Raw genomic sequence first — 15887 nt, 5'->3', positions numbered from 1 at the left:
AAGCGTAGAGAGGAGTAGAAAAAGCTAGAAGGCTCAGTCTAAAGAAGGTTCTAGACTTTATTATTGGGCTGTAATGGTTTATGAAATGGGCTTAGATGTATTTAATTTTATGATTTAAAGCCCAATACTGGATTAACATGGGCCTAGAATTAATATATTTGGAGATATGGACTAATATTACAAAATGAAGGCTCGATAAATGGTAATGGCACATCAATCATTATTGTATCGAACCTTGAGTTTTAATATTCCGTCCAAAAAAAATAGTGTTAGTAGTGGTGACATAAATTTTAATAAAAAATAATTAAATATATAAATAAATTACCCCTATGTTCCTTAGAGCATCTCCACTGGTTGCCCGTCCCACTCGGACATCCACTAGGACTTCCCAAAAATACATCCTGTCACGTCACTAGGACTTCTCATCCCACTGCCACGTCACTAGGACTTCCCCTGCATAATCCGCCCTCTCCATCGCCCTTCCCGCAATAAAATAAATCACAATTATTTAACGGAATTATAATTTTGACACGGAATACGGGAAAATTATGTATTACATAGATGTCCGACTCGGACATACGGAAAAATTACATAATAAAAGGAAAAATTACATAATAAAAGGGAAAAAGAAAAAAATACATAGTCCGACCGACGTCCGACCCCCCCCCCCCCCCACAATGGCGCCCGTCGACTCGGACGTCCCGCGGATATCCGAGGACGTGCGACGTCCTACCTGCATGGGCGTATCCGACCTTATTTTCCACAATGGCGGACGTCCGGTCGCCCGTCGCCGACGTTCGAGCCGGACGTCCGCCGCTGGAGATGCTCTTATAATTTGTCACCATTTGACCGTACACGGATTCTAAGAAATGTAATAGAATGTGGATTGAAAAAGTTAGTGGATGTGGATACTACTTTTATATACTCCTTCATCTTAAATAATTTATCATCATTTGACCCAGCACGAGTTTTAAGAAATATAATATAAAGTGAGTTGAAAAAGTTAGTGACATGTGTGTCCTACTTTTATATGTTGGTTTAGAGCATCTCCAGTAAGACTGGACGTCAAATAGCCCTCACATAGCCTTCACACTGCCACATCATCAGCACTACAATTCTCCTGCCACAACAGCTTGCCACATCAACTGGACATCAAATAGCCCTCACATAGCCTTCACACTACCTATCCACATCACTAATAACAATTATATAATTTAATTTACACTCGTATCAACATACGGAATTTAATTTACGAGACAAATACGGAAAATTCGAATAATAATATTAAAACTTAAAAAGTACATTAATTTTAAAAAAAAGTACAATAATTTTTAAAAAAGTAAGGTAGAGAGAGTACTCGTTAAAACAAGTGGTGTGAATGAAAATGACGTTCAAAGCGCGTATATATAGTGTTTTCGAAAAAAAAAAAAAATTTTAATCTGACGCCGGTTTGACGCCGAATAGGGGTCCTACAATGGCGCCGTGAGGATCGGCGTCGGAACCGGCGTCATCGCGCGAATCGGCATGGCCACGCCGATTTCGCCGACGCCGGTTCCAATGGTTCGGCGTCAGAACCGGCGTCGGCGAAAAATCGGCGTCGCGATTTTGACGCCGGCATTGGAGATGCTCTTATAATAAAATGTGAGTGAGAATGAGTTAGTGTAATGTTGAGTCCACTATAAAAAATGATAGGAGTAAAAGTCAAATGTGACAAATTTTTTGGGATAAACGGAAATGAAAATAAGTGGCAAAATTTCAGGGACGAAATGAGTAATTGAAATATTATTAATGAAAGAAGAGGAATTTATCAAATAATAGAGACTAATTTTAGCAAGTAGATATTATGTTCTTAATATATTATCCTTCTTATAGCAAGTAGATATTATGTTCTTAATATATTATCCTTCTTATATTTTGAACAATGGCTTTAAAAAGGGATTTACGATAAATCCATTATGTTATTACTTATTTTAATCTTTTACTATCCTTGTTAGTTTAAAGCGTGTCATTGAAAACGAAATTGTGGTAAATTCACACACACGATATCTAGTTTAATTTTGAGATAATTATATTCAATAGAAAAGTGAATACAGCTAAATGTAGAAAGAAAAAAAGAGATATCCAAATTCTTGAGTGGTACAAGATTTTAGGAGGAATTATTAGATGGAGTAAGTAGAGAGAAAAAAATATTAAATATTTTAATGAGAGAAAAGAGAGAAGAGAATGATTTATTTTTAAATATAGAAATTAGACATCTTGAGTGAGATAAATTGAGGAAATGTGGACATCTTGAATAGAGACGAGAAGAAGAGAGTAATATTTTAGCATTCAAAGAATGTAGCAAGCAAGTGTTTCCATTTGGACATGAATAACGGCGAATGAAGAAAGAAAGTCGAGGTGATTATGGTCGGTAAATGTATTTGTGGCGTCAAATAAAGATGGTTTATACTCCACTTATTATTTTTTTGGAGTCAATAGTGAATCAATTCTGACTTTGCAGGCTTCGATGCGAGGCCTATGAATTGACATTTGCTCATTAATTGGATCGCATTTCCAGCGATATAATTTGTGGGATATAGTTTATATAATTATCAGAATGAAGTGGCATATTATTGGCGCTGCAGTATTAATTAATATAATTAATGATTGTGTGCATTTTTCATGCAAAATAAACTGCCGTTTATCTAGTTTAATTACAAATATTATGGAGTTATCAGAATAAGACATATTCATTTATATCAAAAATCGCGTCCATTTTCCGTAACATTGACATCGCAAGTCATTTTAGTGACTTGGTCAAAAATATTCCATGATAACATTTTCTTTCAAATATTATGACACAAATAGACATTATTTTATGCCATGTTATTTTTTAAATAATAATAAATAAAAATGAAACGGTGACATTAAACGACCTACGTCATGATTTCATGGAACAAAAAAGTGAACGTGGAATATTTTCGATACAAAGGTTGTAGTTTTAAATAAAATTCTTTAGATTTTAATTATTTATCATAAAACAGATATACATAATTGGGTGTTTAAAAAGAATTTTCACATGTTATTATAAGCGTGTTTAATTATAAAAAAATCTAAGTGTCATAAATTAGTATTAGTTGACTTCTATAATTTACACCCAATATATTACTTTAGAGCATCTGCAATGGTGGACGTTCACACGGAATTCCCACCGGCGTGCGAGAATTCCGAGACGGACGTCCGTGATACGAGTCTTATACTATTAATATTTAGTTTAGATATATTAGGGATTTGCATATCTTTTTCTATATCTTTATTTTCTTGTTCATTAAGTTAGTAGCATTATAAATAGGAGTTATTGTTATCACTCTATTCATTCAATCAATATAATATTTTCCCTAAACTTGTCTTGAGTATCTAGTATAATTATTGTTCCCTATTTGCTGCTGATCGGAGAACGTCTGTGACTCAGCAAATCCGTGAGCCTTCCTTCGAGCTTGTCGAAGGATTGATCACCCTATCCGTCCGAGAAGATAGAGAGCCGGTCACGTTACGGAGGACGTCCGTAACAACTGGTGCTTTCATCGAGAGCTCACCCTCCCACCATCTCGAACCGAAGCTACACCGCTGCCCGACGGAAAACATTCCGCGCACAGCAACTGCTTTGGTTGTCGAGTTCCGCCTGTCCGCCGAGCTCTAGCCGCCGGACAACACTAATTCTGCAACGCCCGACGAGAAGGATTCCCGCGTGCCACGTCGAAGTCAGACGATCATCATCTACCACAACCACGCTTCAGCCCGTCGACATGTCATACGACTACGCCGGTTATCGTCGTCGTCAATACGACTTCCCTCAGGCCACACAGCCATTCCGTCCCTACCAGCCGGTCCAACCTCGTCGTGTAACCTGTTGGGAGCCTCCGAGCAGCCGGGCGGAAGTACTCCGTCCGCAGTCGTGGCCTGATACAGAATCACCCTGGACCCGTCGGAGAAAGCCCACTTGCTGGGACCCACCATGGACCCGTCGGACCACTGCATATCATCATTCTTCATCCTACGAGCTAGATATGTACTCGCCATCACCGCCTAAGCGCCGACCTACCTGTTGGGACCCACCGGCGCAACAGCAGGACCGCGGATACCCGACCGTTGACCGGCCCCGACGCTCGGAGACGTGCTGGGACCGACCTCGCCATCGGGAGGAGGTGAGAGCGCGAGTCCAGCCCGCCTCCCATCAGCCCCGCTACTCCACCGAAAAGCCAACGCGGGACCTGTACAGTCAGCCCGCACGTGTGACCAGTCAAACTCCGGAGCAGCCACGCCTGCCGCTAATACGGGTCTCCCAGGCGGAGAAGTCAGAACGGTCCAGGTTGGGTCTGTACTGGCACTGTCCCGAGATATGGGTGATGGGACATGTGTGTAAACAACACATTCTCTGTTATGCGGATGATGGGGAGGAGTTTGAGGAGAACATTCAAGGTGAGAATTTAGCCGACGAGAAAACTGATAATACTCCCACGATGGTATTCGGTGATGATGTTCCCAATGACATTACCGATGTTCACAATGATGGCGCTCCTCTTGATGTTCCAAACAACAAGTCCCCTGGAGAGTTCCTCAAGAACAAAGGGATTGTCAAGAACGACAATGAGCCACCGCAAGTGCTCGTTGGTGTATATGATGAGAAGATTGGTGAAAAGGAGGAGACATTGCTTGAAGATAAAGAGGAGGATGGTTCTATTGGTGAAGTGGAGAAGATAATCGCCTCACTCAATGTTGTTCAAGTGTCATCCAAAAATGTTGTTAGAAATTGTTGGGGCAAGAAAGGAGATGATGCTTACACCGAATTGCCCGTAATTGCTTGTGTCAATGTGGATTTGAATGTCGGTGATGTTCCAAGTATGAATCATCGATCAACATCGCTCGACAAAGATGCAAGGTTGATCCCTCCGAGTAATGACATGCCATGCTTGGGCATTCTGGGAGGCGTGAACAAGCTTTTCGTTTTGGCATGGAATTTTGCCGACAACATTGGGTCTCCTTTGTTGACTTTTGACAAAGGTGATGAATGGAGACATTCAGCTGCTCGATATGTGTTTGATCCAGGGGGAGACGTCTAGCTAAAGCTTTTGCTTTCAACTCTCGTCCTTGGTTCGTGGTTCCCACCTTGAGGACAAGGTGGATTTTAACCGTGGGGGAGTTGATACGAGTCTTATACTATTAATATTTAGTTTAGATATATTAGGGATTTGCATATCTTTTTCTATATCTTTATTTTCTTGTTCATTAAGTTAGTAGCATTATAAATAGGAGTTATTGTTATCACTTTATTCATTCAATCAATATAATATTTTCCCTAAACTTGTCTTGAGTATCTAGTATAATTATTGTTCCCTATTTGCTGCTGATCGGAGAACGTCTGTGACTCAGCAAATCCGTGAGCCTTCCTTCGAGCTTGTCGAAGGATTGATCACCCTATCCGTCCGAGAAGATAGAGAGCCGGTCACGTTACGGAGGACGTCCGTAACAGTCCGCCATTGCGCGTCCCTTCCACGGATACGGAATTCCGCGGCCATCGGCGGAATTCCGCGGGAAATTCCGCGCGGATGTCCGCCATTGCGTTGACGCCAGCGGAATTCCGCGCAGAATTCCCGTTTAATGCATTAAATGTTTTTTTATTAATTGAATATTTTTCCCTATTTGTGTCGACTATTTAATTCCGTAAATTTCTTACTTCTGGAAATTGTTTAATTTGTGAATTTGTGAATTTTTTTAATTGTGGGAATTCCTTCAGAAATTCCGCAGGGAATTCCGCCACTGTGCAGTGGGAATTCCTTATGACGTGACAGTGCGGTGAGAATTCGTTATGACGTGGCATGATATGTTTTTGGGAATTCCGCCGGGAATTCCACACCATTGCGGATGCTCTTATTCATTAATTGACTGACTCACTCCAATGTTAAAGATTGGGGTAAGTCAATATATTATTTATTTATGTGTAGTAAAGATGGGGGTAAGTCAATACTTGAAAGTTGAAAGTGAAAATAACAATTAAAAAACCTGAAATAAACAAATTGGACATAGATTGAGGCTTTGATATGATTTTGCTGTCATGTAAATTATAATAGTGCATCTGATTCGGCAGCTAATATTTAATCTATAATTAATTCTATAGTTTTGATAACAATGATTTGGCCCACGTATTCTTATTGTCTCATATCTTGGCGAAATATATTTATTTCGTAATAGTCACCGACTTGAAATATTTATATTTCTAATAAATTAGCGACTTTGTTTGGTGGCTCAATAATTTGTTACAGGCGATTATGTAAGGAAAATATAAATATATTAACATATTTATGATAAACACAAAAGCTATACTAGAAAATCCCAACATCAGACTACATTTGTTAGTCTCAAACCCAAAAGTTTAAAAGTAAAATAATCGTTAATTAATTTATCGGATTTTTATTATTAATTGGACAACGACGGAGTCAACTTCGATATGTTAATTAGTTTGAATTTCGATTAAAACTGTATTAATCTAACTTCAATATATGATATTCTAATGAAAATGTAGTAATTAAAATTTTCAACTACTAGCCGATTAAATCAGAAAATGACCAATTCACACGTTACTTTTCCCACTTTCTGAATATGACTACACAGTTTATACTATTGTGACCTTCATGAAAAGAGTGTGTACATAAAGAAATTTACAAAAACAGGGTATGGTCATATAATATTTATATTAATATTTAGCACCCAACATTGACATCGACAATAAGTATTGTCAAGATAAGACTTTTTGGCCCTCTTGTTGATTAGATTTCTCCATCAACACTTTGTGTATATAAGTAGTTTATGTAGAATCTAATTATACTTCACTTCTAATTTTTGCTCTCTCAAAAATACTGCTCACACTCTTTAACGTCCGCCAACATTTAGGTATGTATGCTATCTTATGCACCTTCCTTTTGCGAGCCGATCCTTTGTTGTACGGAAAAGCATAACTGTGCTGAAACGGCGCGCTAAAGCTAGTTCAGTACAGTGTGTATCAATTTAAAACGATGAAATACACTCTCTATTGTGTTTCCTCATGGCAAATCGTCCGCACTCAATTTCACGCTACTTATCATACTCAATGGCGCAATATGTTGTACTCAATGACATATACGCATCATGCAGTATCCACTTCTATGTTGTTATGTTTATGCGCGAAGTGATCTTTAATTAGAAATTTTTGCTTTATCTAAATTTATTGTTGATTTGAAGGATTAGAATCTTGTGAGGCGCTATAAATTGAGTTCGGTAGTATTTAACACAATGGGCCTCCTTCAATCAAATTATTTGAAAGAATTTTCTAATTTTGTTTGTTTAATCATGAGATTAAGTCAACAGTTTACAGTTATGTTGCTACTCAAGTGTAGTTGTAATCCTTGATTTAAAAATATTTTTTATTATCCTAAGGATTATAATCTATGCTGTCAAAATATTAAATCACTATGAAAAAATATAAATAAGAATATTTATTATAGATTTTAATTGTATCCGGCCCTATATCTTGAGATGCAAATTTTGTTTCTTAATAAGAGAAATGGCAAAAGCGACAAAAAGAGTAAAAATGTTCAATAAAATCCCAATGAATATTCGTCTCACAATCAAGTCAGCTGGCAATACCTCAATTTTAATTGGGTCTATGGTTGAGAAGATTGATTTAGGAGATCGAATCTTTATTTAATAATTTAAAATAACATAGTGGTGTTTGAGACTTTTTTATTTAAATTCAATAGCCAACCAAGTTTTACTTTGTCATAAAAATTATCGTTGGCACGACTTCCTATATTCTTCAAGATAGTTTTCATATTTACAATTAACTTTATTAATTAATAATTAATCAATCATTTAATTGCCTAGTTCTTTAAATAGCATCAGTCCAAACCTCCACTTCCCCACTCACTTAACAAACACACACAATCTTACATTCATTTCTTGTAACTTGTAAGTATTCATGCTTGCTAAATTCTGCTAATTATTTTGATTAGTGGCATGAAATTCAGTTTAACTGTGTGTCATGCATATCAAAACCTAGTACTACTCGAAGCTAAACTTTTTTTTTTGTTGTCGGAAAAAAAATTTCAGTAGAAACAAAAAAAAAATGTGGCGGCTGAAGATTGCGGAGGGCGGCGGGCCGTATCTCTACAGCACAAACAACTTCGTCGGGCGGCAAATATGGGAGTACGACGAGAACGCCGGAACGCCAGAAGAGCGAGAGGCGCAGCTCGTCGATTTCCAGAAGGCTCGCGAGGAATGGAGCGAGAACAGAAAGAAAGGCTTCCATTCATGCGGAGATTTGTTTCTGAGATTGCAGCTGAAGAGGGAGAGCGGAATCGATCTACTTGGGATTCCGCCGGTGAGGATCGGAGAGAATGAAGAGATTAGTTATGAAGCTGCAACGGCCGCGGTCAAGAAAGCGCTGAGGGTGAACCGGGCTGTTCAAGCCAGCGACGGCCATTGGCCGGCCGAGAATGCCGGCCCGCTTTTCTTCACTCCTCCTTTGGTAACTTTTGAGGAGTTATAGTAATATTTTTTTTACTATAATAAAACTGTAACTAATCTTTTCTGCGGTCGTTTTGTGTGATTAGCTAATATCGTTGTACATAAGCGGGACGCTGACCAAAGTGATGACGCCGGCGCATATAAAGGAGTTGATTCGCTACATCTACAACCATCAGGTGACTAATCATAATTAGACCAGACTTCGTGATTTAAATGATTATTATATTAACGTTACATATGTGGATAATTGTATTGTATTGTGCGTTGCAGAATGAGGATGGAGGTTGGGGATTTTACATAGAAGGGCACAGTACTATGATCGGATCAGCTTTGAGCTACGTGGCGCTGAGGATACTAGGCCAGGGACCGGATGATGGCGACGGCGCCATGGCTAGGGGAAGGAAATGGATCCTTGATCATGAAGGCGCTACAGGAATTCCCTCGTGGGGAAAGACCTATCTTTCGGTAATTTCTCTTTTCTTCACTCTTTCAACGCATTATAATGTAGAGTTTTATCATGAAAATGTATGTATCAGGTTCTTGGAGTGTACGAATGGGACGGCTGCAACCCACTTCCCCCGGAGTTCTGGCTCTTCCCTTCCGTCTTCCCTTATCATCCCGGTATAATTATAACTATAACTATAACTATAACATAACACACATCCATCTCTTTCTTTTCCTATTACACTAACATGGTTGCAACAAATATAATGCAGCAAAGATGTGGTGTTATTGTCGCACAACCTACATGCCAATGTCGTATCTATACGCTAGACAGTTTCACGGACCCTTAACCGACACTGTTTTAGCCATCCGTAACGAAATCCATATAAAGCCTTACGATCAGATAGACTGGAACAAGGCGCGCCACCACTGCTGCGAGGAAGATCTTTACTATCCTCACTCTAGGATCCAAGATCTTCTCTGGGACTCTCTCAACTACTGCACCGAACCGTTGATGAGGCGTTGGCCGTTGAATAAGATCAGGAAGAAGGCAATGGACAAGGCCATCAAATACATGCGCTACGGTGCTGAGGAGAGCCGATACATCACCATTGGATGTGTCGAAAAAGTACGTACAATGTACATTACAAATTTGTTTCTGGGTCACTCTTAAAAGACTACAAACTAATTAGGATTGGACGACATTTATATATTGCTTCCAACTTTCTTCATTCTCTGATGTGGGATGATATGATCTTGTGTTGGTTGGATGATGCAGAGTCTGCAGATGATGTGTTGGTTTGCCCACGATCCAGACTGCGATGAATTCAAGCACCACTTAGCAAGAGTGCCTGATTACATGTGGCTAGCGGAGGATGGGATGAAGATGCAGAGCTTCGGGAGCCAGCTTTGGGACAGCGTTCTCGCGACTCAAGCGATTATCTCAACCGGGATGGTTGAGGAATACGGGGACTCTCTGAAGAAGGCGCATTTCTACATAAAGGAGTCTCAGGTGAAGGAGAATCCCAAGGGGGATTTCGCGGCCATGTATCGTCACTTCACCAAAGGATCATGGACTTTCTCAGATCAAGATCAGGGATGGGTTGTTTCCGACTGTACCGCTGAAGCGCTCAAGTGTTTGCTTATGTTGTCGCAAATGCCGGCTGAGATCGCAGGAGAGAAGGCTGATGCTGAGCGTGTGTATGATGGTGTAAATGTGCTACTTTATCTGCAGGTAACAAAATTAATCCCTATTTTAAATTTATCTGTGTTTATGTGATATTTTTGAAGTGAATGTGTTTGTTTTTGTGTGCAGAGTCCTTTAAGCGGCGGATTTGCGATATGGGAGCCGCCAGTTCCGCAGCCGTATCTGCAGGTTTTGAACCCTTCGGAGCTCTTTGCAGACATCGTGGTTGAGTCAGAGTAAGTTGCCCGATTCTCGAATATATCATTAATTTATTTTAAATATTCTGTTTCGACTAAATATACTGCTGGGTCAGTTATTATATCTTTATGTTGTCCTGTTGGTTTAGGCATGTGGAGAACACTGCTTGTATAATCCAAGCGCTGATCTCGTTCAAGCGTTTGTATCCGGGGCATCGCGCCAAGGAGATCGAGGCCTCTGTTGCACATGCATTGGAGTTCCTGGAAGGAAGGCAATGGCCTGATGGCTCATGGTAAGAAGCTAATTTAATCAATCCTTTCACTTCAAATTTTTTAACAAGACTTCAATGATCATATATGATGGTATTGCAGGTATGGATACTGGGGAATTTGCTTCTTGTACGGAACGTGCTTCGTGTTGGGAGGATTTGCTGCGGCCGGGAGGACGTATGAGAAGAGCGAAGCAGTGCGAAAAGCTGTGAACTTCTACTTGACAACACAGAATGAGGAAGGTGGATGGGGAGAAAGCCTTGAGTCTTGCCCAAGCATGGTATGGATATTAGTATAAATAAAATCTCATTATAAGATCAAAACTATGTAACTACAAATATGATGTTGTAACAGAAATACATTCCATTGGAGGGCAACCGCACGAATTTGGTTCAAACGTCGTGGGCTATGCTCGGTCTTATGTATGCCGGACAAGCAGAGAGAGATCCGAAACCTCTGCACAAAGCAGCAAAGCTGTTGATCAATGCACAAATGGATGATGGAGATTTCCCTCAAGAGGTATTTAAAACATAAACGCCTACTATATCTTAATTTGCCTTATAAATGGTTCTATTTGAATAAATTGCTGAAAAAATGGAAAAATTGACAGGACATAACAGGGGTGTACATGAAGAACTGCATGTTGCATTACGCGCAATACAGGAATATATTCCCGTTGTGGGCGTTGGGAGAGTATCGTAAACGACTCTGGTCATCGCAATGCCTGTAAACGTGCATCGGATTACAAAAAATAGTTATAAATATAATATGTGTATGTTTGTTTGTTGAAAAATCTGATACAGCGATGTTAAAGATATTTGCAGAAAGTTGCAATAATAAAGCTAGATTTCCAAGAGTTTGTTTTTTTTACTGTAAAGTTATGTAATAATAAGCTCCATTTTCTCCAATGTGTTATCAATTTGGCAAGTTTTGTTAGCATAAGTGAATGTTACTTCTTTTTTATATTTATAATAGCAACTTAATGAAACATCATATTCAATTTTCACATTCAATTCCGTAGGCTTAAGCAGACCATGAGTAAGTTCTAGAAACTAATGTCATACTTATTTCACACACAAATGAAATTAAAACTCAAATCTCGCTTATGTTTAGCATGAATCAATAACAAGAAGCAATTCACTAGGATGCATCTCTTGTTAAATACTACTAGTCATTGATAATAAGGACATTATTTGTAAAATTGTACTATAAAACATCATTAGCAACTCGTCAATCGTCACCAACCCTAATTAATAAAGAATATCTTAGAATAATCTCTAAAGTTCATTAATGAAACAAAAGCAAGAGATTCCAATATCTGAGGACTTTTTAACATCAATAAAAAACAAAAAAACAAGAAAAGTTAAAATACCCCACAAACTGAAATAGAGCTTACAATCTGCCATATCCCTTCACTTGTTTAAAAATATGCAGAGAATAAGTTTTGAAAATATAGTGACTATTGAGACTTAATATTGGTTTCAAGAGATAAAGATTACGTGTATAAGACATTTTGATTGGTGGAAATACCGACCAATAAAACATTCAATGATGATTTAAAAAAGAGTAAAATATATATAGTTAAATTTAGTAGGTCTTTAATGATTTTATGGGCCGTGGATTGAATTTGTAAAGTGAAGTTTTTTCTTCATGTTTTATGATAAATTGTCTTATTTGTTTTGGGCTTTCTTAAGAACTCGGAATATTATGCATTTATTTTTTTGGAATTTTATCTCTCTATGTATAAAATTTAGTACCGATCCCTCCATATTAAGAAATCCTCCCTTCGGTCTCCATTAAATGTCCTATATTTAACTGGTGTGGATTTTAAGAAATTATTTGACTTTGTGAAGGAAAATAGGTGAGAAAAGTTAGTGGAATGTGGACCTCACTTTTATAGTTTTATAATAATTGTAAGTAGAATGAATTAGTGAAATGTGAGGTTCATTTACTAAAAGTGAGAAAAATGAAATGGAATATTTAATGGGGACCGTCCAAATAAGGAAATATGAGACATTTAATGGGGACTGGAGGGAGTATGACTTTTTTCTTGGACGATACGAGATTTTATGTAGTTTATTTTAAATTTTAAGTGATGAGGGAATAAAATAGAAATAAATATGTTTCTATATTTAGTAATGAGTTATTAAGATCGAGACAAATTAAAAAAGAAAGTTGGTCACCTTCGATAAGACGGAGTGAATATTTAAGTTTGTATGTGTATCTTATTGCATCTATGTATTACGAAATAAGATGTATTTTATTTAAATATAAAAGTTGTGTTTTATACTTAACTAGTGTAAAACATGTGTGATGCACGAACCATTATTTTATTTGTATATTAATATCAACATGACATAAAAATACTATCAATAAATATGTATGCAACAATTTAGCCATCTATAAAATAAAACAAATTTAGTAAATTCACAAATAATAACATTGTTTCTGATAATAAAATTAAAGTATGTATATCAATTTTATAATGGTAGTGATTATTTCTTAAAATATAGATAAGGATATCCAGATAATTAAAGTATATATAAATGTTAAATAGTTCCAGAAATCATAATTACAAATGTTTTGAAATAAAATAATCCACTTAAATGTGATACAAAATGAAATAGTTGCATCAACAGCATCCAATTCTACATTCATTTGTGTGTATAAATTATGATAACTACATTCAACCATTACAATTGGTAAACCAGTGACTCGGATATTGAATGAAGAATGCATCGAAAGTAACGTAGTGAGAAATCAATTTGTGTGTATAAATTATGATAACTACATTCAACATTACAATTGAAAGGGGTTAATGTTGATTTGAAAGATTAGGCATCTTGGTACCATAAGTACGATTAGTTAGGCACATATTTAATACAATGGGCCAGCTTCAATTAAATCATTAAAAGGGATTTTTTTGAGTTTAATGTGATTTGAGTTATGTAATTGCTACTCCAGTATAATTGTAATCCTTTAGAGCATCCGCAATGGTGGCGAGCCCACCGGCTAGCCGATCCCTGGTGCTCGCCGAACCATTGCAGCCGGCGAGCGGCAAATCGGCGAGAAAAACGGCGAGCGCACACCGATTCCCTCGCGCTGGCCGAAGCGCTCGCCGATCGGCTGGCCGCCATTTCAGGCTCTCGATCGGCAAGTGGAATTTTTTTTAAAATTTTCGAAACACTATATATACGCGACTTGCACGTCGGCATTTCCCCTGTTGGCCAGTCGACAGCCGACCTCTCCTTCTTCGCGCGTCAACAAACGCGCTCTCAGATGTGGAAGGTCTTAGCTGAATGGAGGGCGGCAACCGACCCCGAGGAGAAGAGTTTTCTCCACGCGATACTCGTGAGTATGCGGGCCGATTTAACCTCCGCAGCGGCACAGGTTGGGGCCACAGACGCAGGCTCAGATGCAGCAGATTTGGGGGTCCCGGATAGCGGCGACAACGGCGACGACGGCGAGGAGTGAGGCGGGGGGGCTTGTGTGTGGAGGAGGATTTTTTTTTATTTATGTAATTTTTTTAAAAAATAATGTACTTTTTTTAATTAATGTACTTTTTAAAACTTAGTAATATAATTGAGTATTCCCATATTTGTGTCGAAAATTTAATTCCGTATTTTGTGTGATTGTTAATAATTTGTTTTTATAATTTTGTTTATTGTAGCTAGGCTATGACTGAGCTATTGCTTGTCCTGATGATGGGCAGGAGGAGTTTTTAGGGCTGCTGATGTGGCAGGAGGAATTTGTGGCTAGACTATGGCTGAGCTATTGCTTGTCCAAAACCATTGTGGATGCTCTTAGTTAAATACTCTTTTAGTCTATCTATAGCTGAGTCATATTACTTTTTAAAGCATGTTTATTTGGCAGGAAAATGAAGTTGTTAAGAAAAATGATTACTAGGATTATGATTTCTTAGATTTATGATTCAGAAAATGATAATGAAGAACTGAGTGATGAAAATATGATTACTGTGTAAAGAGCTGAATGATGAAAATATGATTACTGTGTTTGGAAGCATGTCTGGATTTTGAAATTATAAATTTTATTTATTGAAATTATTTTAATAAATCAAATAATGTAAAATATATAATGAAATATTATATCTATATAATTAAACATGTTTACAACACGAGATGGAAGATGGAAGAGGGAAATAGATGAAAGGGAATAAAGCATGTTTGAGAGGGAGAGAAATAAGATAGAAATATAGAAGGCGGAGGGAAGATGGATGAAATGGAATAAAACACGTTTGAAAGGGAGAGAACTGAGATATTTGGAGAATAGTGGAAGAGAACTGCTATGTGGGAAAAGGAATATATAGGCTTATTAGAGGAAAAGAATGATCAACTTTTTATTTTGAGTTGTCCCATCACAGCTGATAAGTTTTTTTTAGCTAAAAACAAAATTTTAACAATCTCTTATTTTATTTCCTCTCTCTTACTTTATTATCTTTTTATTTCTCTTACTTTTTTTCTCTCATACTTTACTCTATCTACTCTAACTTAATATATATAATTTTCTTAATTCTCGTGTCCAAAAGAAATACATCACTTGTAGTGGGACTGAGGGATAACTAATTTTCCTTGATTTTAGGAATCCGTTTTCTTTCCTTATTTTCTTATAATTTCACCAAACACGGGAATTTAATAATTCAGAATCATATTACTTTCCACATCTTCGTCAAACAGATGAATTTATTAATTAGGAATTAGATTACGTTCCTAGCACACAATCCATATCAAACAAACATGGCCTTTAGGTTATCTAACTGTACCTGAGTCGTATTTCTTTTTAAATTGTTCCACTGAATCATTTCTATAACACCCACCATAAATATAATAAAAAAATGTACCCCATCCGTCCCTCTATAGTATAAGCGTTTCGTTTCGGCATGAGATTTAAGAAAAGTTGTGCTGGTGAGTTAAGTAAATGAATAATAAAGTAGGAAAGGAAAAAAGTAGAGAGATGAAGAGAGAATAAAGTAAGAGATCAGAAAAGTTGTTGCTTTTTGCCAAAAAAAAATAATGACTCAGCTACAGTAGGACAACCTAAAAAGGAATACAACTCAGCTAACGGAGGGAGTAATATTTTAAGGCACCAATTCCTAGTTAAGTATCATACTTATATTGATATATATGTATATATAAACAAGCATAGAATGTTTCAACATCATTTACACCCATAGTAAAACTCATATATATCAGACTTCAACCTAATATACAACATTCAATATACAGAGCATAACT

The 15887-nt window shown here is 37.4% G+C and overlaps 1 protein-coding gene across 2 annotated transcripts; it reads left to right on the top strand.

Moving 5' to 3' along the window:
• The first annotated feature begins 6874 nt into the window (after window positions 1-6874).
• Window positions 6875-11543, top strand: LOC121791434 (dammarenediol II synthase-like). 2 transcript variants are annotated; one of them, XM_042189389.1, is made up of 12 exons: window positions 6875-6927; window positions 8122-8539; window positions 8625-8714; window positions 8809-9003; window positions 9075-9159; window positions 9255-9610; window positions 9761-10216; window positions 10298-10404; window positions 10515-10658; window positions 10738-10915; window positions 10990-11154; window positions 11246-11543. In XM_042189389.1, exons 2-12 carry the CDS (start codon window positions 8138-8140, stop codon window positions 11363-11365), a joined length of 2298 nt encoding a protein of 765 aa, XP_042045323.1. In that variant the 5' UTR covers window positions 6875-6927; window positions 8122-8137; the 3' UTR covers window positions 11366-11543. The 2 variants fall into 2 exon arrangements, with proteins under 2 accessions (XP_042045323.1, XP_042045324.1); XM_042189390.1 differs by lacking the exon at window positions 6875-6927 and adding an exon at window positions 7931-7980.
• The last annotated feature ends 4344 nt before the right edge of the window (window positions 11544-15887 follow it).

The sequence above is a fragment of the Salvia splendens genome, unplaced genomic scaffold, assembly GCF_004379255.2.
Source record: "Salvia splendens isolate huo1 unplaced genomic scaffold, SspV2 ctg810, whole genome shotgun sequence".
Taxonomy (NCBI): Eukaryota; Viridiplantae; Streptophyta; class Magnoliopsida; order Lamiales; family Lamiaceae; genus Salvia; species Salvia splendens.
Note: the sequence above shows the minus strand (reverse complement) of the source record. Positions and strands in the feature narration are given on the sequence as shown.